Here is a 25,541-nt window from a genome sequence, read left to right on the forward strand (position 1 = left end):
TCTTCCACTGATTCACATGGAACCCAGGAACTTGTAGTTTTTCTCCCCACGCAGCCTGAAGGGGACTTCCGCACATCCGGACAGCGGGAGGCAGTGGGGGGGGGGAGGTCCCTCCTGAGCCCGGATTAGACACAAACCACACCCAAACACCTGTTTTCACAGAGAGATCCTTTATTAAGCAAGAAAGAAAATTTAAAGCGACTGTTTTCCCATCTCCGGCGGAAAACAGCTGCAAATGACCTTGCAGGTGTGATTCTGAAGAAGAGAAGAGGGGAGGTCTATGCTAGAATGGAGTAGGGTGCAGTGGTCAAGGGGATTAGGAATGAGGGAGAAGGGGAAAGGGACAAAGGAAAAGGAGCGGGGGGGGGGGGGGGATATCCTCCCCATCCCCCCTCCTACCCCCTTACCCCCCAACCTCCCCACCACCCAGACAAAGGACTGCCCCTGGGTAGAAGGGAGATAGCCCTACCACAGGCAAATGGCTTTTTATAAAGGTAAAAGGGAAAATTCCGTGTTGGGGCGAGGTGTTTAATTTTAATTGGGCTTGTTAATTAGGTGAACCAAAGAGGGCTTTTGATTGCTAGACTTTGGTAGTCAGTCTCAGGAGAAGGAAGAGGCCAAATAAGAGGGTAGACCTTGGCCAGCTTTAGGAATGTACTCTAATGGTCCATAGCTAGGCTCAGGGGATGGGAGAACAGCGCACCTGCCAGAGCCATGCTACCCGTGCTTCCGCTGGCCAGAGTCTCCCACACCCGCTCTGTCACAAACATGTTCACGTGTTGGTGTCACTACCTAGACTATCACCCTCTTCACGAACTATATGCGTTTCTTCTGTCCATCAGCACTGACCTTAGGTGAATCTTCCAGAGCCTCCCCAACAGTGGATGCAGAACATTCTAGACTTTAAACTTCATGTCCTCTAATACCTAATTGCCTGCTGTGTAATAATAACCTGATTAAATACTTAATAAACTGATGGTCCTGTACGCAGGGCTCTTTTTCCATTCTTTGCTTGCGGCTTAGCACTTGACTCATTGCGGTGCACTGTCGGCTTGTGTTTGTCCCCCTCCAGACGGTGAGCTGTACATGACTGAGCCCTTGTCGTGTATGTCCCTGAATCCCCAGGAAGTTCTGAACAAGGGAATGAGTACAGTGTATGTACCATTTATTCATCTCAATCAAAATCTTCCTAACCTCTCAAGTGAAGGGATTTATGGATCTCCCCAGCAGTTCTTATAAGTCATTGTGGTGATTTGAATAGCAATGGCTCCCACAGACTCATGTTTGGATGCTTGGATGCCATAGGGAGTGGCACTATTAGGAGGTGTGGTCTTCTTGGAGAAAGTGTGTCACTGTGGGGGTGCGCTTTGTGGTCTCATATACCCAAGCTATGCCCAGTGGCACACAGTTTCCTTTCACTGCCTGGGATCAAGATGTAGAACTCTCAGCTCCTTCTCCAGCACCATGTCTGCCTGCATGCGGCCATGCTTCCCGCCATGATGATAATGGACCAAACCTCTGAAACTGCAAGCCAATCCTAATTAAATGTTTCCCTTTAAATAAGAGTTGCCATGGTCATGGTGTTGCTTCACAGCAATAGAAACCCAAACAAAGAAAACCATTATAATGATGTCACTAAATTTGTTAACAAAATCTTACATTTATGTGTACGTTTCCAGGTAGTGGATTTTTTTTTCCATAACCATCAATTTTTATTTAATTTTGCAAGACAGGGTCTCATTATGTAGTTCTGTCTGTAATGCAATCTACTATGCAGTCCAGGCTGGCCTGGAACTCACAGAGATCTCTCTGCTTCTGCCTCTGCCTTTGCTGAGAGTTAGGAATAAATGCATGGAGCGCCATTCCTGAGTACCATCAAGTTTTTAAAGGCGTCTCTGACCACACAAAAGACACAACCCTATGCTCTAATGTTATTATCTGTGCAGGGTGTGTCACGTGGTCGAGTGTTTGCCTAGCATTGAAATGCCCTAATTAGATCCCCAACAGCATAAACCAGACATAGTGACACACACCTGTATGATAGAACTGGGAAGGTGGAGGCACAAGAACCAGGAGTTCTAGGCCATCCTCTTCTACTTCATGAGTTCAAGGCCGACTTGGAATACCTGAGATTCTATTTCATAAAAACAAATTAAAACGGAGAAGACACAAAGGTGGGAATAAAATGTATTGAGGGGTATAGGAAGGTAGGGTTGGGAGTGCATCAGTGTATATGATTGAAGCTGTCAAAGAGGTGGAGAGGTTATTTTTCCCTGGTATAGAGCAAGCCACGGATCTTCAGGTTATCCTTGTGCAAGGGCCTTGCTAATGCAAAAGTGATATTTGTGGGGCCAGCAAGATGACCTAGTGAAAAAAGATGCTTGCTGCTAAGCCCAGTAGCCTGAGTTATATCCCCAACTCACAAGGTGGAAGGAGAGAACTGACATGGGCAAGTTGTGCTGTGTACCCCACCCCCATCCCTAGACACAAACATATATAAAGATTCTTAAGTCATAAGAGCTCAATTAAGAATGTGTGCTGCTCTTACAGAGATCTGAGGTTCAGTTGTAGCCCCCACATCTGGAGCTCACAACTGCCTGTACGGTCAGTTCAAGGTGGGTCTGACCCTTCTGCTTCCTCAGGCAGGCACTTGTGTGCAAATACACACACACACACACACACACACCACTTTTTAAAAAAATAATAAAAATAAATTGTTGAAGTTTCTATGTGAAAATTAGTTGTTAAAGGTGTTTACACCTTAGTTTGATGAGTCATTTCTGGTCTTTTGACCCCAGGCGAATTTTGTGCCTTGCTTTCCTGTTGGCTCTTAGTGGTCTCCCTGCTGCTGACTGTGGCCATGCAAGTTGGTTGTCCTAGGTGTTCCTTCTGGATGAATATCCAATCGACCTTCCTCCCATGCACATCTGTTGGAGCAGCTTGAGATGCGTTTGCACACCCCTGGAAGCATCAGGATCAAACCACTGTAACCGGTACCAGTGTTTTCCCCCAGCACTCTGCACAGAAGAGGTTTTGCTCAATGCTAAGAACCTTTGATCCACTTCAGCAAGACTTTGTCTCTGACGTCCATCAAATAGGCACTGCTTTCTTTCTTTTTTTCCCCCCTAGACTCTAGCCCTTCTCTAGGGAACTAAGAAAAAAAAAATCTTAAAAATAACTTGACCGAATGAATTCATCTGGCAAAAATAACCTCACTACATAAAATAAACTTTGGGGTTTTGCAATAGCAGCTTCTGCGAATGTCAACAACCCCAGGGCCTACATGAGCTGAATCACTGGCTGAACACTAAAAGAGTCCCTGGCCCGATTCTGCAAAAATAATGAACACCTTCTAAAACTACGGGTCAGTGGGAACAAGGGTAATGGGGGAGGGGGGAGAACAGAGACATCAACAGCAGGACAGAAAAGCTCGTGGCTAGACACTGAAAATGCCGACTTTGCCAAGCTAGTGCAAGGGTGGAGAGGGCTGGGAGTGGGCATGACAACCTGTGCATTCCCTGGGGAAAGCCAGAGAGCGAGCACGCTCATGAAGTCACAGGAAGCCCCTGCAGGTTTCACCATGTGGTCTGTTAACAAGATAATAGTTCCATTGAAACTGTAATAACACACTTGGCCAACAGAGCCCACACGATTATAATAGCCGCATACCCCATCCTACTTCTTCAAGCATTATGACATTGTGTTCTTTCTAATGAAGCCCATACTGTTCTGCTGCACTTACACTGAGTTTAGGTACTAGAATAATACTTGCTATATTTAAGAAGTACAATCACAATTTTTATTTGTAAAGCTCTCCTTCAAAGTATTTTCTCACTTTTCAGGGTCATTCAGTTCCCTTTTAAGTGGGAAGCACTTTGCCAATTCCATGTCTTAGGATGTCCAAAACTTGGGAGAGATTTGGAGAAAAGAGACAGTTGTTTTTCATAAAGGCTAGGACCCTCTGAAGCATTTGCAATATTCCATAAATGTTGGAAAGATTGGGGTAAATCTTGGCAGTGTATTTCAGGCATGAAGAAAAATCATAGTCAAGTTAACAACATATACATTATTTGGGTACTGAATAATGGCCAGGTCCTAGGTCCTTACAGATAATTTTACATTTAACTTTCATAACAGCCTTTTTAAGTGTATATACCCTTATATACACAGAACAGCGGAGCATAGGTTAAATGCTGCGCAGACATGCTAGACATGTTCCACAGTCAGTCAATTTGGTAGTTTGAATAAGAACGACCCCCCACCCCCCAGCAGACTCACGTAAATGAATGGTTAGTCATTAGGGGGTGGCACTACTTGAGAACGTGTGGACTTATTAGAGGAAGTGCATCACTAGAGGGTGGGCTTTGAGGTTTCAGAAGCCCAAGCCAGGCCAGTGGCTCTCTCTTCCTGCTGCCTGTGAATCAGGATGTAGAACTCTCAACTGCCTTTCCAGCGCCATGTCTGCCCGCTGGGCCTCGGGATAATGAAGTAAACCCCTGAAACTGTAAGTAAGCACCAATTAAACACTTTCTTCCTTAAGAGTTACTGTGGCCATGGTGCCTCTTCAGAGCAATAGGATATTGACTAAGACAGCTTTTTTCCCTTTCTCAACTTGGAAGTTGGATTGCACATCCCCTTACAGTAGAACTCATCATGACATGACTCTTTCTGGCCAAAATAACGTGAACAACGAATGTCAGGTTTAGATGGGAGAGGGACAGTGAGGAGCCAGTTGGCAAGTATGAGCACTGCCTCATTCTTCCATGGTGAGCACGGCATAGGAGCTGCTGGAGCAGAGCCCTGTTCCCATTCCCATCGAGATATTAAGATGTGCGCGTCACATGGTTTGCACTTTTAAGCCACTGAGTTGGGGAGTTGGGAGAGCTGTAGCCATGGCTCAGCACAGAAGCAAAGCCAATGAGAGATAATATTTAGAAACCTTTAAAGACAGGCATACTGTGGAAATCGCAAGCACTGAGACTCATGTTTCCTGGGGCTCAGTAATTCAGCCTGCCATTTTCAAGCTAGAGATGCAGGAAAGACCATATTATTTCAGCCTAATGGCCGCTGATAGATATTTGTTTGGAAGGGATGGAGATGCAGTCAGCATAAATTCATGTGCCTAAGAACCCGGCGCTTTCCTGTACAAGGACAGGAAAGGTTTTCTCTGCACCAGAAGAGACAGCAAATTTCTCTGTGGCCTCTCTTTATCTCTCCACTATGATGCCCTCCTCATGCACTCATGAGGGGGAACTTGGATCGGAGACCGGACTGATACCTGTGCTCACCTCTTCCTGAAGGCACCTCACCAACACCCAGAGTTGATGTTTAAACAGCGATGTGAGCAGCCCTAAGCTCAGTCAAGCCGATGCATAAAATCAACCATCATAAGGGGTTGTTTGTTTGTATTACAAAAGTTGATTAGCAAACAAAGTCACCCAGCTGATTAGAAAACATTCCTCCACTGCATTAGCCTGGGTTCTCCAGAGGAACAGAACTGATAGGCTATAGATTGTAAAAGGGGAGTTATTGAACTGGCTTACCTAATAAGGGCTGGGTAGTCCAGTAATTCGAAACAGCGTGCTGGAGAACCAGAGAATGCTGGACCCTTCAGCCATACATGGCCAGTGCCGACAGCATGGAAGAATTTGCAGGTATTGGCCCATGACATGTCAAAGCAGCTGGAATGTGATGGCAGCAGATGGTACAGCAAGCGTGCACCTTCCTCCAACTTCTGTCCAGCCCCTTGGAAGGTGCCATCCACACGTACAGCAGGTCTGCTCTCTCTTCCCCCCAATTACTTTCCTAAATATCAACTCCAGAGTCACACAGTTCTATCGGGGGACCTTGAGTACCAGCCTCAGTACCCCTCAGGGCTCAGAATTGGATGTCTATGGCAGGCAAGGATCTGAGGGTAAAAAAATTAACTCAAATATGTTACCGCTGCATCTTCTTTACTTTTCATGTGATGGGGGGGGGACGTGAAATGAAGGGGTGTGGAGAAGCAAAAATAAGGGGAAGAATAAGGAGAGGGGTGAAGGAGAGTAAGGGGAAGAAGTAGAAGTAGCAAGGAGAAGAAGAATAGGGAGAAGAAGAGTACCGGGTGATCTCCACAAGGTTTCTAGTTTTTACAGACATAGTTGGAAAATTCCATAGGCAAGGACGATGATAATATGTATATCAAAATCATAACATAGGACAGGTAGAACCTGACAAAGCAGTACTCTAGAGCAGGGGGCCTGACCCAGGAAAGAGCCAGCATTCAAGGGGAAGTACCTGACATTCCAAACCATTAGACAAAGTTACTAAACATCCCTGAATCCTGGATCCACCGTTGTCCTCTTCTAACCTCATCGGTGGTAACTAACTTTGGGGACGCCCAGATTTGTTAGCAAAGGTGGGGCATGCTGCCTTCCTGCTCAGTGCCTGTCGTCTATAGAAATTTCTATGTGGTCAGTTAGCAGGTAGTTTTGTGGGACTGACTCTATGTAAATTTCACTGCTAGAATAAAGAGTGAGTGCCAGCACTCCGAGGCCTCCTGGTGTAGGGGAATGGAGCAAGGTCACTCCGTTGCCCACAGCAGAAGTCACACTGCTGAGATGTTTTGGGACTGAGTCCCATTTCAAAGGGAAGAATCATGACTTCACAAGGTTCCCACAGATATGATAGCAGCTTTTCCAAAAGACAAATATTCCCGCTGCTCTGTAAAATGGTTGTCCCATAAGTTGTACACTCGTGGGTCTGCCTTTATGATTCTGCCAGCTGTACATTTACTGTCTAGTCTTGTGGGTTCCGATACAGTTCACTGGTACCACTCTCTTAATACAATCAAGTTGACATTCAAGACCAAACGTCACGATTGCACTGGCCACACCATAACCTAATATGCTATGCTTCCTTCCAGGTGGAGAACAATAGCTAATCCTCTTCTAGCTAACTTCAAGAGGAGCACAGTCCTTATTTCTAGTGACAGGAACTGAGATTCCTCGAGGGGCTGGCCAAGACTGTTGGGAAGCATAAAACCAGCAGGATCTGGGGAGCTTCCACTGAAGATTCCCTTGAAGAAAAAAATAGTCATCACTGTTCTGTTTCTTTCCAGGCATGTTGAATCCACACAGCGTGTTTTCTCAAAGAAGTTCTGTGCAGGGAGTATTTCTTAGAAGAGTCCCCTGTTAGCAGCTGGTGCCTGTTCCAGGGCCTGCCTTCTCCGGAGCCTGGGCTTGTTTCCCAAAGGGCCCCACAGCAGCAAACTCTTCCTTTTCGAGTCAGAGCACAGGATGCTGTTTATTTCCAAGAGTCTGTTGATTTGGATTCCCCATCAAAGCAACCAGGACAGGTTGTTTATCTGGGAACCGATTCTAGGAACTGGGAGAGAGAGAGAGATCAGGCCGACTGGAAGACAGAGGAAGAACTGAGGCTTTCGGCTGAATACATTTGTCTCGAAGGAGTTTGGCAAGCGGCCATTTCATGCGAGTGGCGCTAATTTTGCTTTGGTCTTTAAGAAATGCAAAGATGCTTTGTCCGCTTCCTGACTTTGATTCCCCCTTGATTGTCCCTGGGGGCGTTAGTCTACCTCACCACGGCAGCCACTCTGCTTGCTCCTGGGTTGAACCAGCTCCTGCAGCTGTGGAAACAGTCTTGTAACAGACAGTAAATGATACCCGATGTGCACTTGAGATCCTGGAGGCCAGCCATTTCACAAATGCCCTGGAATCAGAAATGCGCTGAAAGCTGTGTACAAAGCCCCAAAGATGTTTACTCCACCAAGCCCTACGTCTGGAACACTCCTAACGGTCTTACAGGGTTGGTGGATGAGAGAAGACAAAGTCGTGAACCTCAGCACCAACAACCTGCAGGGTAAACCTTGAGCAAGTCCCCTGAAATCCTACCATCCAAAGTCTTTGGGAAGATTAAATTGTAGGTCACAAAGCCCAGCACAGGTGCTGACTCATCGTAGATGCTCAGTAAGCATTAGCTCTCTACCTCCATCAAAAAAGCCTTTAGAACTACAATAGATGTGGATGATCTTGAAGTTGGTGGGTGGGGTCTTTCCAACTCTCAATGGCTGTAAGATTTCTCCTATAGGCTATTGTATTAGAACTTTTTCCATAGCAAGTCATCGGCGTCCTACTCAGAGTAACCAAACAACAGGATAGTTGACTTTTCAGTTGTTTACAGGCACTACTGGCTATAGAAGTTCCAACAGTGTCTTAGCTATGTTTTTATTGCTGAGAAGAGACACCATGACCACGGCAATTCATATAAAGAAAACATTTATTTGGGATGTCTCGCTTACAGTTTCAGAGATTCAGTCCATTATCAACCTAACAGGGAGCACGGCAGCATGCAGGCAGATGTGGTTCTGGAGCTGAGAGTGCTACATCATGCAGACAACAGGAATTTGACTGAAAGCCACACTGAGGGAAATTTGAGAAAAAGAGCCCTCAAAGCCCACCTGAAAAGTGACACGCTTCCTCTAGCAAGGCCGCACCTCCTAATATCCTAATAGTGCCACTTCCTTTGGGGATTATTGTCTTTCAAACCACCAGTCATTAACACTCTGCTTGTGTCCCTTTGGTGGCTTCTCTTGGTCTCTTCTTTTCCCAGATTAGCAGTAGATTTCCTATATGTGGGAGTGATGAGAGAATTCCAGTGTGCACCACTCTTGGTTGGTGAACTCGATGGGTGAGAGATAAATACCCAGAAAGGAGGGCTCTTTCAGTTGGTCCCACCTGGATTGTGACAGACAGTGAGGAAGGCCTGTAGTCGCTGCAGCTTGCCACACTGCACAGTCTGGGGCAGCATGTTCCTGCCAGGAGAGGGTCTACGGAAGGGTTACAGTGAACATCAGCTATTAACACAAAGTAAGAGGCAGGGCTTGACAGACCTCTGTCTGATTAAGAATGTCACCTGAATAGGCCCCTGTGCTGGCCAGTTTTAAATCAGCTTGATACAAGCCACATTGGAAAAAAGAACTTCAGTTGATACAATGCACCCATTGGATTGGCTTGTGGCCAAGCATACTGTGGTACATTTTCTTGGTTGATAATGTGGGAGGGCCCAGCTCACTACTGGCAGTTCTGCTTCTGGGCTGGTGGCTCTGGGTGCTATGAGAAAGCAGACTGAGCAAGTCATGAGGAGCAAAGCCTGTAAGTTCCGTTCCTCCACGGTTTCTGCATCTGGGTTCCTACCCTGCCTGCGTGTTTGCCCTGACTCCCTTCGGTGCTAGAATGGTTACCTGGAAGTGTAATCAAACTCTCCCCTTCCAAGTCGCTTTTGGTCATGGTGTTATATTAGAGCAACAGAAATCCTCACCAAAGCAGCCAGCCCCTAAGGTCACGCCAATCTGGGGAGGCGGGATTCATGTACAGCTTCTGCAGGGCCAGCAGAATCGCAGATTTCCACCCAGGCACTGAGTGTAGCCTGCCCTGCGCTTCTGAACAGAACTGTTCTGGAACAATGGGAGCAGTCAGCACATTCATCTGGTGTCAAACAAAGCCCGGCTATGTGCCCTCTTCCCCTGTGCCCTCCTCCGAGAAACAACCAGCGCTTTAGGAAGAGAAACAGGAAATGTCACATCAGGATAGTTCATACTAGATGTCTTGGACCAAATGATCTCATAGAGACTTTTTAAACTAATTACTGTAAAAGTATACTTGAAAGCTTTCAAGAGTTTTAATTGCACTTTTATTTCCTGTGTGTGTGTGTACTCACGGGCACGCAAGCGTGCATGCACATGTTCAATGCTGTAGCACACATGTGGAGGTCAAAGGACAAGCTGCAGGAGTTGGTTCTCTCTTTACCATGTGGGGTCCAGGTCATTGGGCCATCAGACTTGGTGGCAAATGCTATTACTCTACTGAACCTTCTCACTAACCCTAATTGAATGTTTTTTTTTTTCGGTAAAGAAGCAGAAGAAAAAATAAAATTACCTATTCCTATCACCTAGAAAACCCTTTTTATCAATATTATGTATGTACTTGTCCTTTTCTATGTGGTAACAATGTAGCATTTTTAAATAGCAAAAGTAGGATCCTACAATACTCACTGCTTAATAGCATACTTCCCTGATGTAGGATGTGGATCCAGAAAAATACCCAGAGCCTCAACCATCAGCTCACTAGATTTTTATTCATTGATTTTTTTTCCACCGTGGAGGTGGGGGGGGGGACTTGAGTATTTTGTAGTTTAATTTTAGGATTGTGTGTGTGTGTGTGTGTGTGTGTGTGTGTGAGTGATATGTGTTGGTGCCCACAAAAGCCAGCTTCCCCCTAGGGTTACAGCCACAGGCAGTTGTGAGCTGAGCAACACGTGGTGCTGTGAGCTGAACCTGGGCCCTCTGGAAGAACAGCAAGGGCGGTCTCTCCAGCCCGCTGTGCTTTTGTTTGTTGGTTTTATAATTATTAGTTTCATCCAGGGTCTTTCTCGGTTACTTTTAGTCACTGTGGACAAAACACTTGAACCAGACAGTCTAAGTGAGGAGCAGCTTCTCGGGGCTGAGAAGGCAAAGATCGCACAGTGACTTTGTAGGGAGAAGAGTGTACTGTGAAAGTTCCCAGAACTCATGAACCAGAAACAGAGGAAGGAGCCCAGAACCCAAAACAAGTGTAACCTAGCCATAAGAACCTATTTCTGCAATGAGGGCTTCCCAAACAGCACCACCATTGGGGGACTATGTGTTCAAACTTGGGGAGCCCAAGAGGGACACTGTAGATTCAAAACCTACCAAAGTCTCACTGTGTCGCCCGGGTTGGTCTCAAATTCCTGTGTTCAAGGAATTCTTCTATCACAGATACGCCCCACACATGGCTGTTCATACTTTTTAATGGCTGCTTAGTGTTCCATTGTCAAACTATACTAAATATATTTCATCCAGCCTCTGGTGGTAGATATTAACTTATCTGCCAGTTAAGTCTAGTTAGGAAAATATTTATTAGGTATTCCTTATGAGCCGGGCAGCAAACAAACAACAACAAAATTTAGTAACTAAAACCAGAACCATAATTTTACAAATAAATAAATAAACTGATAAAAACCACTTAGGTTTTCTTGCTCAAGAGTCCTTGGGTCAACTGAATAATGCTGCTGATAGGCCTGAACACAATTCAGCTAAACTCCCTGTGATGTAGGAGAGGGGGAAAGGGAAGGAAGTGAGTATCAGTATCTGCTAAGGAATGGGGAAATTGAAGGTAGCATGAAAGAGGGGTGGCTGGCAAACACACCCCTCAAAGGGAGGAATTTTTAAAGGAAAATTACACCATACTCCCATGGCATAACTAAGAATCCTAGACAGATGAGAGCCTTGGGTGGGGGAGGCGATGGAGGAGGAGTCGGGATAGTGTGGGATACGCAGGATACTTCTGTGATTACTGGCTCCCAGTGATGCAGAAAACTCACTCACAGACCATGGGCATCTGGTGTCGTTGGTAAATGTTCACAGTTGTGCTGGCAGCAAATAGGCATTAGGTAATATAAATCACTCGTTTAAGCCATTTCAAATCATGACAATAGGTATACGTTACCTGGCGCTTGCACTGCCGTTCCTTCAGGGCTTAGGAGGAGCCGTGCACACTTATTTCTGTAACCCAGAGTTCATTACCATAAATTCTGCCCTCACAGATGCTCCTGTGGAACAGGGAGATTAATCTCTTGAGCCTCGTGATTAGTCAAGGGTCTTGAAAACAGAGCGAAAGAAGAGAAGGAATAAATGTGGCCTTGCTGCTGAATACTCACTAGGTAATCACCTAGATTTGTGAGCTCTCTTTGCTTGAACTAAACCTTCTTGAGAAGGCTTGCTGTTTGTTCTTAATTACCCAGGACAATTACAATTAGTATGCTCTCAACACTGGGTAATCAAATTCTAAGCAAACACATATATGATAAAAACTGCTGTTCAAGCAGTTTGACTGCAGGTTCACGCCAGTCAGTGATGAAGCAAGCATGTTCTTTACGTTTGCTCTGCTGTCATCTGACTGTTAGGAGGTTGCCATGGTGATTCTTTCCCAATTCTTTCTTTGTGGGGGGAAGCTGCAAGGCAGTGGTTTGGTAGCAATCTTTCTCAGATTTTCCTCACACACCACTGAGCAAAGGCCAGTGTGTCATTCCTCTCATTAAAAATGTACAAGTTGGGAAGGTTAGAGATTACCTGGGCTGAGGCAATGGAAATTTGTTTAACTTGCACCAAACGACTTGAAGGTGCTCTCTTTTTGTTGTCAAGGGTTGAAGATTGCCATCCCAGGGGACAGCGAAACATCTGGATTCCGTGTGCCTGGAACGTGGGTTGTAAGATGCGAAAGTGCGAGACCTGTGCTGAGAAGAGCTGGTGGCGTTTCTTGAGCACCTATCAGGTGACAGGCAAGGGCTGCGCATGTTCTGTGCATCTCCACTAAATCCACACAACCACCTAGAATATTATCACAGTTTGTGGTTTCAGTTCGTTGAGATGCAGCCAGATCCAGCTCACAACTCAGGTCTCTGCCCCTTGAAGGTGACCCTTAGTTGCCGCACCACCTCATGGCTCTGGAATCTTTCAGGTGAGGTGAGCATGTTCCTTCTCCTTTTCCTGTAAGAGCTTGCAGTTAAGATTCCTGGGTCCTCTCTGTTAGTCTTCTGCTGCCACTTTAAGAACTAACCACGCCCCCCCAGCCACTTCTGACCTCCCCCTTTGCTCCCCCTTCGCCATCTTTCTCTCCCTCTTGTGTGGTTGTCTCCTGTCGTGTGCACACGTTTCTCTCTGTCTCTGTGTCTTTATGTCTTTATATTTGTCTATCTCTATCTCTCTGGTTTTTTTTATTTTTTTTAAGTAATAAATGTTTATCCTTATGTTTATTTACTATGTCTTGTGAGCCTTTTATCCGCCGTAACCGCCCACCTGACTCCCCCGGCCGCATGGCGTTGCAGGGACTCATGGCCATCCTTGCCGGACTCCGCAAGCCGCCCGGGACATCCCATCATCATATTCTTTTTAAAAGAACAAAACTCTCCCTGTATCAAATTCCTTAGTTATATTCTGTGCAAACCTAGAGAGGACTCTGAAGCTGAGGACAGCCAAAGGCTGGCCATGTTGCAAATTCAGACAAATATGCATCTGTGTCCTCTTCACATGAAGAATCATGGGAGTAAGAGCTGGATGCAGTGTTCCAGTCTTTCTCGCTGTATAGCGTTGGGCAAGTCACTTACCATCACAGCTGCTTTCTTTCTCCGTGAAAAGGAAACACTAGAACTCACGCTTGCTATTCTAACTTGTCTTCTGTGACTGTGATAAATACCATGACCAAAATCAACTTGGAGAAGAAAGGGTTTAATTTCAGCTTGAACTTCCTGAGCGCAGTCCATCACGGAAGGACGTTAAGGCAGGAATTCAAGCAGGAACTAAAGGAGACGCCGTGGAAGAACAATGTTTACTGTCTCATTTATTGGATCCGTGCTCGGCTAGCTTTCTTATACAGCTCAGACCCCCTGCTTAGGAATGGTGCCGCCCACAGAGGAGAGTGTCCCCCCACGTCAATCATCAGTCAAGACAGTTTCTTATAGACGCGGTCACAGGTCAATCTGATCAAGATAATATTGAGATTTCTTTGCAGGTGACTGTTGGCTGTGTTAAGTTTACAATATAAACTAACCAACACTTGTCTGTTGTAAAAGAAGCGGTGGGCCGCTTTCCGCAGCCTGGCTCCCGGCTAGCTTTACCCAAAATAATGACACGGAAACTGGATTCATTTAAACACTGCCTGGCCCATTAGTTCTAGCCTCTTCTTGGCTAACTCTCACATCTTAATTAACCCATTTCTAATAATCTGTGTATCACCATGTGACTGTGGCTTACCGGGATGAGTCTAACCTATGTCCGTCTCAGAGAGGAGAGCCATGGTGTCTGCCTGACTCTGCTTTCTTTCTCCCAGCATTCTGTTTGGTCTACTCTGCCTATCTAAGCTGCTGCCCTATCAAAAGGCCTAGGCAATTTCTTTATTTAACCAATGAAAGCAACACATAGAAAGATGACCCTCCTACACTACTTGTCCAAAGGTCAGAAATAGGTCAGTTACTGTCACTGCCAACTGTTGCTCTTTTTAGACCTTATATATATATCTAAGGCAGTGGTTCTCAACATATGGGTCAAGATCCCTTTGGGGGGTTGAATGACCCTTTCACAGGGGTAACATGTCAAATATCCTACATATCAGATATTTACAATATAATTCAAACAGTAGCAAAATTACAGTTATGAAGTAGCATGAAAATAATTTTATGGTTGGGGATCACCACAACATGAGGAGATGTATTAAAGGATCGCAATATTAGGAAAGTTGAGAGGCACTGATCCATGGTATATCAAATTGTGCTCTAAACCCCGAATTATGGGCCCAAAACTACCCTTTCAGAATGACTGAAATAGAGGCTGGAGTAATGACTCAATGGTAAAGTATATTGTCTGCTGTTTCAGGGGACTCAGGCTCAATCTTCAGCACCCACATGGCAGATCCCAACTGTCCCAGGAGTGCTACACATACACACATGTACCCATACATGTAAAATTTAAAAAAAAAACTGAAAATGATAGTTACGTCTTTTGACAATATTTACCCAGCAACAAGTTGATTTTGCTCTTGTACTTCTCATCTTTTGAATTACCACCTCAGATCACATTTTAACAGTTACTCCAGGTGACTCTTCCCCACTAACCAATCCCAAATCTCATGACTGCTCCTCTGGTCTTCAGTCACTTGGGATCCCAATCCTTTTTACTTAGCTACATGACCAGTTCTCCAAACAACTGGGCTCAGAGCATCGTTCAATTTCTTTTCTGCCTTTCTCCATCTCTGTTTAACTCCAACCAATGGCTACCATTTCCAAGCTCAGCTCAACTGCCCCACCGCTAAGATCTGCACAATCCTTTCTATGCCATTCCACTCCCTTTCTCCAAGCTCTGTAGACAGTTCTGGTCATTTCTTGGCTAGCCTAACCCTCTCATAGTCTTCTTTGCTCTGCTGCTTTTGTGTTCCCTTGTCATTCTTACTAGATTATAAGCACCTTTAGAACAAGATCCAGGGCTGCCCCTTGCCCCATGAGAGTAGCAGGGAGCTGTGAGGGTTCCAGCCATTGCTTCAGGCACACAATCAAGACTGTCTATGCTGCCTTCTAAATCTTGACCTCAGGCAACTTACCTCCATTTTTAAATCTATGCTCACTCACCTGTACCTAGTATATAGATAGCTTGTGAAAATTAAAGGAGGCATTCCATGTAAAGTGCTTAGCAAATACTTGCCACACTTGGGGTATGTGGTAGAGATTATATATTGCGATGCTTACAGTCAAGTGTTTTCACTGGCTGACTTAACAAGTTTTTATTGGGTGTTATGTTGGTCTGCTTGGACTGCCATATCAAAACACCATAGACTAGGTGGTGGAAGACAACATCCTGAGATAGGAGATAGCCATTCTGGAGGCTGGGGTCTGGAAGGCAGCACGCTGCTGCCTAGTGAGGGGCCTCCTCATGGCTTGCAGATGGCTACCTTCCTGCTGTGTCCTTGCTTGGTGGAGAAAACACTCTCTTACTCTGTCTCCTTTGCTCATCCACCACTTTCTGTTCATCATAGTCTTCCTCTTAGTCTTCCTTCCTCTGTCACTAATCCAGTGTTAGAGCCTTGCCCATCCTCGTGACCCATTCAGTCCTCAAAGCCTTATCTCTAAACCCTTTCACTTGAGGGCTGAGCCTTCAATGCATCAGCATTGCATTTCGAGGAGACAGATGCATTTCGAGGAGACAGAGTTCATTCCATTGAAGGGACCTGCACGTTAAATAAAACAGTCTAGGCACATAGCAATGAACAAGACAGACAAAAGTCCCTGTTTACACCCCTTCTCCTGAAAAAAAGTAAGTTGGTATTTATAGACACAATTTGTGCCCCCCAGTTGCATAGTGTATGTTTTTTTCGTTTGTGTTGTTGTTGTTGTTTTGTTTTGTCTTGTTTTTTTGTTTTGTTTTGTTTTTCGAGACAGGGTTTCTCTGTAGCTTTTGGAGCCTGTCCTGGGACTAGCTCTTGTAGACCAGGCTGGCCTTGAACTCACAGAGATCTGCCTGCCTCTGCCTCCCGAGTGCTGGGGTTAATGGCGTGTGCCACCACCGCCCAGCCATAGTGTATGTTTATAACCTATGACAATATCACATTACAGTGGTAAAGGGGAATTCAGTTGCAGATGGGACTGAGTTTGCTAAACAGCAACCTTCCCATGGAGAGAGAAACCTGGCTGGACTATGTTTCATCACACAAGATTATATTGTTTTTTAACAAGGTTCATTATGAATGTTCATGTATGTGTGCCTGCATAAGTTTATGTGCACTGTGCTCATACAGGGGCCTGTGGGGTCAGAAGGGGGCGGGTCTGATCTGCTGAAACTGGAGTTATGGGCGATTGTGAGTTTCTGGCAGTGGGTGCTGGGAATCAAATTCCCGCCCTCTAGAAGAGTAACAAGTACTCTTAACTACTGAGCCACCTCTTCAGCCCTGCTCATATTGTTTTTAGTCTTTAAGTTTCTGGCTTATTTTCCCCCATAGAAAACTAACATGAGGGGTGAACAAAGTGTGTCCAATGGCAACTCATTATGCGGAGAAAACTAGGGCAGGGCATGTGGGTAGGGAATGGAAGGCCTCTGAGTAGAGTGCCGCAGGGGAATGGATAAGACCATTCCAGGCAGAGGGTTTAGCAAGTACTAAGGCCCCATGGCAGGAGCTTCCCAAACATTTGTGTGAGCCTAGAAAGACATCACACATAGAGAGGCGTTTGTGATGAAAAGGCTAGTCGGAGTGAGAAGAGGAACTATTCTGTGTATATAATAAATGTGTGTATATATGATATATATAGTATATACACATATTTCCACATTTACATGTATATATGTGTGTCTGTATGATATGTGTGTGTGTGTGTGTGTGTGTGTGTGTGTAGGAGGAATTATGGAACACAATACCTAGTCAAGTCATTCGATGCTACCCAATCAGTATGCATTAAGATGTTTTGTAAGAGAATAAAGGCATATAAACAAATTCACTTTATTTTTTTCTCAGAAAGTCAGCTCGTGTTTGAAGACATCTATCCTGAACTAAGAATACTTTTTAATAGCTGGTTTGCTCCTAACGACCACCTTGCGAGGTAGGCATGCCTTCCAAGCATTTCTTTTTCAGCGATTTAAAGCAGTTTCTAAGGCGAGTCAGGCAGTATAAGGCATTTTATAACAGTCAAAACATTTTTGGAGAATAGTAATTCCTTTGGCCCTTTCTGGGCGCCTTCAAAAAACGTTTTTGTGGACTCTACGTAGGGTTTCTGTTGATGTAATAAAACAGCAGGACCAAGAGCAGCTTAGAGCGGAGAGAGTGTATGCGGCTTATGCGTTCTGACCATAGTCCGTCACAAAGGGAAGTCAGAACAGGAACTCAAGGCAGTTACCTGGAAACAGGAACTGAAACAGAAGCCATGGAGGAACGCGGCTCTGGCTCGCCTCTCACGGCTTGTTCTACCTTCTTTGTTAGCCACCCCAGGACTACCTGCCTCAAATTGACACCACCCACAGTGGGCTGGGCCCTTCCACGTCAATCGTCAATCATTAATCAAGAAAATGCTGGATGGGCTTACCAATAGGCTATCTTATGGAGGTTTTCTCTCTATTAAGATTCCCTCTTCCTAGGTTCGTGTCAAGTTAACAAAACCCAACCAGGATAACATCATTTCTAGTCTGGCATCTTTCTAGCTACGCTGGCCAGCGGATCAAAGCAGAGAGACTTCTTAGACTGCACATTGTCTCAGGCCCTTGTGGAGATAAAGGATCCTAAAGTCAGCAAGACTCCTCTTTCTCCCACGAAGCTGCCTTTCCAGAGGAGGCCGCCAGGGGACTCTGCTCTGCGCCGATGAACTGCAGTGGCGCCCTGGCGGGCTGCGCGGCGCGCTTGGTTCATGTGGGGGCCGCAGCAGAGCGGCGGCGGCTGCGTCTGGAGTCGCTCGTGCTGGCCAGAAAACCCCTCGCGTGGATCTGCCAAGTGTCGCTCCTCAGGACGGAGGAGCTCACTCTTTTTCTCCTGCTCCAGCTGCAGCTACCCGCGCGAAGGAAGACCGTAGGGCCCTAGGCTGAAGGTTAAAACCCCACGGTAAGTAACTCTTCCAAGAGAGGGCAGGCGGGCTCAGTTCCACAGCTTCCCGCTCCGGATTGTGCCCAGGAGGACCGAGGTGCGGGGCACACCTGGGGGCGGATCGACCGCGCGGACGCCGGTCCTCGTCCCCAGTCCGCAAGCTTCCGGAGTTGGAGTCTGGTTTAGACCGGTGCGGGCTCCTTGGCTTCTCTATGCCTCCGGGTATGCACTTCCCGGACTGGAACATGAGTCCAATTCCTAGCCAGGGATCCTTGGCTTTGATTTAAAACACCCACTCCAACCCCTTTCCGGGTGCAGATCTCACCCCGAACCCTTTCTGAATCCCAGATGCGGGTAGGGTGCGCGTTGGCCTGCGGCGGTGGGAAGAGAAACTTTTTACAAAAGTGCATCTGTGCAGGGGGGACGCGCTTGAACCCAGCGTGGGACTGCGTGGGTCTACAGTTCATCGTCTGGGGTTGCCCCCAGGCTACTGATGCCTCGTGAAGGGAGGGTATTTAAGAACAAATAAATCTTGCTCTACTTTTGGGCCAACAACTGTCAAACATCTGGAGTCGCAGCCCCTACCTTTCCTGCACCAGAGAAGGTGAAAACTAAAACTTTGCTTTGATTTCTCCTCCCCAGCATGGACCCCCAGAGTTGAGTGGTTAGTGGTAAAGAGCGGCTCTCGCCTCCTGTGGCGTGGCAGAGACGCGCTAGACCACTCAGGGTCCTTCCCAACCCCCTTTGAGACCCCTATGTAAGTCTTCCCCGTCGAGACGCGGCGACAGAGCCATTCTCATCTTTCCGGTGAATGGCCTTTTGTTTCTCCGCGGTTCCACTATTGTTGCGCCTCTAACATCTGGTGGGGCTGCAGCGGGAAGGAAAGCCCCTTTGACCGCTCGCGGGCCTTCGTCACCGGCCTTTGCTCGGACTCGGGGTTAGGGATCCCAGCCGCGGAAGGAGGGGGACCGGGACCGGGCTAGACCGCCCCACCCGGGTTTTGCGGTTAGAGGGCGGAGGGAAAGTTGTTCCTAACTCCGCCTCCTAGGCTGCTTGTGGCCCAGGGCGCATTTCTTAGATCTTATCCCCAACGAATCCCAGACGGGTGCCGGTCGAGAGAGTGGAAGCAGAGTTCTCGAAAGCCAGGAGATGTGCGAGAGGGTCCAAGGGATTTCCAGTGGCTAGCTAAGCGCGTGTGGATTGCCCTTAACAGGGCGATGGGTGCGGGCAGGGCACCTCATCTGGACGGAAAGTTCGGGGGTGGCCGCTTCTCAAGGGGCAGGTTGAGTGGAAACTGAGATAAACTGGGAAGGCTAAAGACGGCCTGGAAATAGTGGTGACCCCACTAGCTGTGAAATGTTCGTGGACTCCTGACTATCCACGGCTCCAAGTTTAAGTCTCAGATTTCTCTCAGCGATGTAGAGAAAGCAAGCCAGATTACTCAGTACTGACCGCAAATGCCCTGTTCTGGCCTGAGAGCAGGTGACTTGGTGTAGGCCCTGGTTCTCCAGGGGGGCGCCTGTTAGACTAATTGGGCGTTTACACATAGAGTTGTTAGCGACTGTGGATTATTTGTTAAGAAATCTTAATGGGGCGAGGAGATGAATGGGGTCGAGATGCATGATGTGAAAGACACAGAGAATAAATATAAAGAAATTTTTTAAAAAGGGAAGGAAGGATGGAAGGAAGGAAGGAAGGAAGGAAGGAAATAAATCTTGGCAAGAGCAAAGTTGCCTTCCAAAACCGGTAGGAACCAGAACGGTTTTTCGAGGGTCAGCGAGAGCGGATCTGTTTGTACACACCTGTAGGAACCACGCTTATTGCCAGTCTTGTAGTTTTCCCGTTGCCCGCTTTTCCTGTGGGGTTCTCAACCTTAGTCCTTCTTCTAGGAGATGCGATTTTCCGGCTTCTAAGTTTTGACTTCTCTCCCCTCCAACTCAGAGGAGGAAGAAGGCTTAAATGGGGCCACCTGTGACCTATGTACCTGTCCGACGCCCTTGCTCAGAATGGGGCCTCAGCGTGTTCAACAAGCGCTCTGTCCGGAGCCGCATACACACAGCTCTGGTTCAGACGTTAAGTTCTCAGCCCTGCACAAGTCTAGTTTGCCCTTTACTAGCTTTCTTTGAGAGATTGTTAACTCAAGAAGAGACTGTGGGGAGAAACTTTCCCCGCGATTTCTAGATCTTGCCAGTCCCTGAAAAGAAAACCAGCAAATTTTCTGAAATGCTCAAAACACTCTCTAAACATTTTATAAAGGTAGGAACCCACAAGGTGAATTTCTCTGAAATTTAACAGGAGCAGCAGAGTACGAAACAGGACCTGCCGAAGACCTGCGTGGGTTCTGTTTGCTCCGGGAGTACCAGAAGGCATGATTAAAGTTAAAGGCAGGACTTGGCCCACTCTGCCAAGAAGCAAAACACAATCATTATACAGGAAAATAAGTGTACTCAGTCTCTTTAATTTTAGAACCAAAAGACTTCTCCAAAAACTTACTGGAGGAAAAACAGAAAATTCACAGGTGAAAAGTTAAAAACTATGTATGCCAAGCTCCAGTGAATAGCAGTGTTATCTAACTATCCTGCTGGAATACGTTTCTGAAGACCTAGCAGGGCTGGTACACTGCTTGGTCTGTTGAGGACTGCAATATTGCCCATAGTAAGCATGTGCCAGTTTGTCCCCTCCCCAGCAATGTATAAGAGAATCTACACTCTTCTTACCCTCAGGGTTGTCATTGTCTTCCATTTCTGACCTGTTGATGGGGAGAAATATTTTATTGCTGCCTTCTTGAGCACCTTTTAAATCAAAAGTGAGAAAAAAAAACCTTTTTAGATTGTCCGCTAACATTTCTTTATGTTTGTTTGTGCCCTTATACTTTTTGGGCGGGGTTGGTCTCCTTTGATAGCATGTACTCCGTGAAAAGAGTGTGGCTCTAACTTCTGTCTGTCCCTCTCTGTCAAACAATCTGTCCTTACTCTTCTTTTCTTGAAGGGTTGCGCCTCCCACAGCTGTGCCTGGTCTCTGCCAATAAACTGCATTCCCACCCCACTGCGCCAGCTCTCTTCCCTGGCATAGAGCAAACGCAGGGCCAGGGCAGGGCAGCAGCTATATTTTACTTCAGTAGCTTCTGTCATCTCGGTAGAGCCGTCATAGAGGTCAGACGAAGGCATCAGAGAAATGAATGGAAAATACTGTGTCTGTGTGTTGCTTTGCAGGTGCAAGCCCTGCCTCCTTCCCCACTGCCACGATCCCAGTCTAAAATAGCATAATTGATGAGCTGTTACACCAAATAGATTGCATTACTCTTTTTATTGTCTAATTCTTTTGCTGGTAACCTAAATGCCATAATCCACAACTTGTTTTGTGGGTTTTTTTTTTTTTTTTTTTTTGAGATGAGTTTTTCTGTAGCTTTGGAGCCTGTCCTGGAACTAGCTCTTGTAGACCAGGCTGACCTCGAACTCACAGAGATCCACCTGCCTCTGCCTCCCGAGTGCTGGGATTAAAAGCGTGCACCACCACCACCGCCCGGCACTTGTTTTGTGTTTTTAATTTTACATTTCTTCTCACATTTTCCATTGAAATTTGTCTTTTGTTTTACCGAAGGACTTTCCTTGAGTATACTATCTTGAACTTTGCGCTTGGAAGGTCTTGAGTGTGAAGAGTTCAGCAGCATGCTGGTAATAGCCTTAACATAGAGCGTTTCTGAGCACATCTGAGCCGTCAGTTTCTATTTATTCCTCGCCTGAAGATGAATGATCTGAAATATGATAGAGGGAGGAAAAGGAGGAGAAAATTAGTTAGATGGTGAGTAAAAGCAGAAGAGTAATTAGTCTAGGCAATCTGGATACAAAGTAACTTTAAAAAGGTAAAAGTGGTCAAAGTACCAAGTGTTATTGAAATGGCTAATTTACTTAACTGACAGCAAGTAACTTTATAACTAGGAAAATCGAACATGAACGCAACATTCTCCTATAATGTGACTCTAGATAGTCACTTTAGGTGCACATGTGAAGGAAACCACCCTGTATGAGAGGCTGTCACTAATTTCTCCAGCATTTTCTAGGCCTTCCTCTGACACCTGCTGCAGTTCTGATGATTTGATCAAAGTGTCTTCTGCGTGCTGAACAAGTACAGCTTGTTCAACCTACTACTACTACAGTAGTAGTACAACCTACTACTACTACAGTAGTAGTACAACCTACTACTGAACTACATCCGCCTTTCCTATACCTTTAAATATAGAAACCAAACAATATATTCCAGAAATGCTGCACGCGCTGTGTTGGAATCACAGGCTCTCAAACATTAAGGAGGAGCTTAATGATCAACTGATTCAACCTTCCAAATTTCACTATGGACCTTCCATACTTTTAGAACAACAACTTACCATTCTTTAAACTGGATCATTTCAAAGAAACCAATCTGATAAACGATTTCAACATTTTTTTTTTCCCTCTAGAAAGTAGGTGATATAAGAAAGGGAAGGTTTGAGTCTATAGTTCAGGGTATAGGCTGTTAATGTGGTGAACTTTCATAGAATAAACAGCCTTGGTAGCCCGAGAGATGGTTTGTTGAAAGGTCACCTTTTCAAATCTCCTCTGCTCCATATCTGCTAACTGCTGTCTTGGTAACTTTCTGAGATGGTACTTAGAGGAAAGCCAATAGAAAATGGCCAAAGGACAGTGGAAGAGATGGAAAGGAAACCCTGCTGCTTTCAACCTGGCTTCAGGACTTTCTAAGAAAATTCCTGGTGTCATTCAGGCCCTAGCGTTGCCTCTTCTTAAAGAGGTGAATGTGGCTGATGTGCCAAGGTCAAGCCTCAGAGACAGCAAGCGTTCCATGGAGGGCCAGTCTGACTGAGGACACAGCCACGTCACACACAGCACAGGCGTGCTTAAGATCAAGCAGGAAACTATAAAGGGAATTACAATTCTCAAAACATACCTGATTGTATTTTGAGTAGTTTTTTGAAATTGTAAAATATCATGAAACATCTTCTCATTTCTGCTCCGACGATCTTCCAGGCACACAAACTGTATTTCTTAATCCACAGGAACCTCTTGATTTTGATGAAATACTTGCTCAGTTCCAGGTATACCCTCTGGAGGTCCTTCGGTAGGGGGCGATCTATCTTACTGAACTCCTTGTTCTCGTCCATGAAGCATTCTTGCGCTTGCCCCATTTGCTCAAAAAGTGCCATCCCGATGTGTTCTAGGCGCTCCCTTAAAACAGGGGAGAAGTACCTATTCTGACTGAAAATATTTAATGCCTGAATAGATGCAAGATAGAAGGCCTCCTTCAGGTCCCTTTCCACATGCTGGATGTGCTCAAGAATTTCTTTAGGAAACGCAAAATCCTGGAAATCTTTTAGACATTTTAGGGGAGATTGGGTGATACTTCCCAGAAGTCTCATACTTTTCAAGGTTGCACTATCCAGGTAAACACAGCGCAGAGACTGGATGGGCATAATGAAGAGAGCCACAAGGACCACTGGCCATAGATGCTGTGGGGCCATCTCGGCCTTGGTGCCTCAGTATTTTTTTCCAAAGTAAAAAAATCTGTAACACCCAGGATTGATCGTGATGTTTTGCCTACTCTTTCAAGGGCTTTTATACCTGTTTATCTTCAGTGGGAGGAGATTTCTCTCTTAGATTTCCCCAGTCTTTTGCCTCCAGGCATTTTTTTTTTTTTAAAGTGAGCAAAGCATTACTATAGGTTCCCAGATGACCCATCCCAGCTCTGAAGAAGGGTGGAGCTCAGTTGTAGGACGTTTGCTAAACATGTGTAAGACCCCCAAGTCCAGTTCCCAATACTGGGGGAAAAAATCACTCAGCTCATATCAAAGGCAAATTAAGTTTTTGTATTTCGATTGGGAAAAGCTAAATTATATTCTTGCTAGTGAACTAGTCATCGGAAATCACAGTCATTTGGTTAATGACTAATTCAACAAAGATAGAAATTTGTCTATAGGGTCAGGTACAAAAATATATTTTTCAGAAGGATCATTATGCCTTTTTTCTTTCTTTTTTCTTAATTGTTCTGAATCTCAAAAAGGATGATGAACTGAGTTTGTCAGCTTAGCATAGCTTTAGAAAATACAGGATGAGGTTGGCTCAGTTTTCTGTTGACGTTAGAAATTAATATTTTACAACTATCCTTTCCTTTTTTTAATATTCATCTCTGGATTGCCTTTCATATACCTGTATCTTAGCAGTCTCACGATGGGGTATGTATTTGGGAATATTTTTTCTGCTTCATTAGTTTCTCTGTTGTCATGCAATTTCTTTTTTATACAGTTTAGATACAGATTTAGATTAGATTAGATATAGTATTTTAAAACTTTCTTCATTCTCTTCCCTTCTTACTTAGTGGTTCTGGAATCTGTAAAGTATTTTGTTTGTTCTGCTTGCTTTTCACCCATAAGGCATTTGGGTAGGAGGTCACCCATTTCAGCCAGCTAGCTTATACCTAGGTTGCTATGACCATGCTCTGATGGTAGTCTGTCATCAATGGTGCTTACTTTGTTTGACCAAATAATCTTTGGATTATGGTTGAGCAAATGGATTCTTTTTTTTAGAAAAGTAAAATAGTATGACTTTAAAACACCCTAGCTTATTTTCTTATTAAAAAAAAAAGAAAGGAAATTGATGAGTTTTCTATTGAAATGGAAAGGATCTAGAGTTTCATAGCAATAGCAGATTGTGATTTAAATTCTGGTTTAAGATTTCTTCTTAATCATTTGGTTGCATCAAAACCTAATTGTGTGTGACTTCTTTAAACTGTTGGTTTTTATGGACTGGCTTTTTGAAAGCAGGAAATATTGCAGATGTTCCTCTCTGTATTCTCTATATAGAAATTCTAATTTCACAGTCTCTCTGCATTACTGATTGTCAAAAACAAAATTAGGAAAGGGGACTCTTTTATATAAGATTATACATTGATTTTAATCATTTGATTGTCATAGAGGACAAAATGGTGACACTGACCAAAACCTGCACTGTCTTTGATTCAGTAATCCTTTTCTCTTAATTTCTCCGTCCTCTTGCCTGATCTTGTAGCTTTTTACACAGAAACACATTTGTGCATATCTACAAACATCTGGGATCACACGTGCACATAGTGTCAGTAAAGTGCCAAACACCTCTGAGGGACCCTGCTTTCTTACGTAGCTCGTCTAATTTCCACCTACAACATCTGGTTTAAGCAGTCCCAAGTAGGGCTGCCTATCATTTGGGGTTTTTGCAAGGCTTTGCCTTCCTTAATTATCACTTTTTGAAGTAAATGGTTGTATAAGTGTTGGTCTCTAATTTAAAATCTTCCTCTCCAAGCACTCCAGTTCTATGGACTATGGTGCTCACATACTTCATGATATATATATATATATATATATATATATATATATATATATATATCGCTCATCTA

The 25,541-nt window shown here is 45.1% G+C and overlaps 2 protein-coding genes across 2 annotated transcripts in view; one reads left to right on the forward strand and one right to left on the reverse strand.

Moving 5' to 3' along the window:
- The first annotated feature begins 17,625 nt into the window (after window positions 1-17,625).
- Mob3b (MOB kinase activator 3B) overlaps window positions 17,626-25,541 on the forward strand; it is a 197,822-nt gene continuing 189,906 nt past the window's right edge. The window contains exon 1 of the mRNA XM_048419862.3: window positions 17,626-18,140. The gene's annotated coding sequence lies outside the window, so the exon portion shown is untranslated. The remainder of the gene's footprint in view (window positions 18,141-25,541) is intronic.
- Window positions 18,961-23,672, reverse strand: Ifnk (interferon kappa). The gene is made up of 4 exons (XM_087897278.1): window positions 23,064-23,672; window positions 20,829-20,914; window positions 20,446-20,523; window positions 18,961-19,101 (listed from the first exon to the last, which is right to left on the reverse strand). The coding sequence occupies exons 1-4, from the start codon at window positions 23,632-23,634 to the stop codon at window positions 18,961-18,963; spliced, it is 876 nt and encodes a 291-aa protein (XP_087753404.1). The 5' UTR covers window positions 23,635-23,672.

The sequence above is a fragment of the Myodes glareolus genome, chromosome 16 (assembly GCF_982192425.1).
Source record: "Myodes glareolus chromosome 16, mMyoGla1.1, whole genome shotgun sequence".
In the NCBI taxonomy this organism is placed as follows: domain Eukaryota; kingdom Metazoa; phylum Chordata; class Mammalia; order Rodentia; family Cricetidae; genus Myodes; species Myodes glareolus.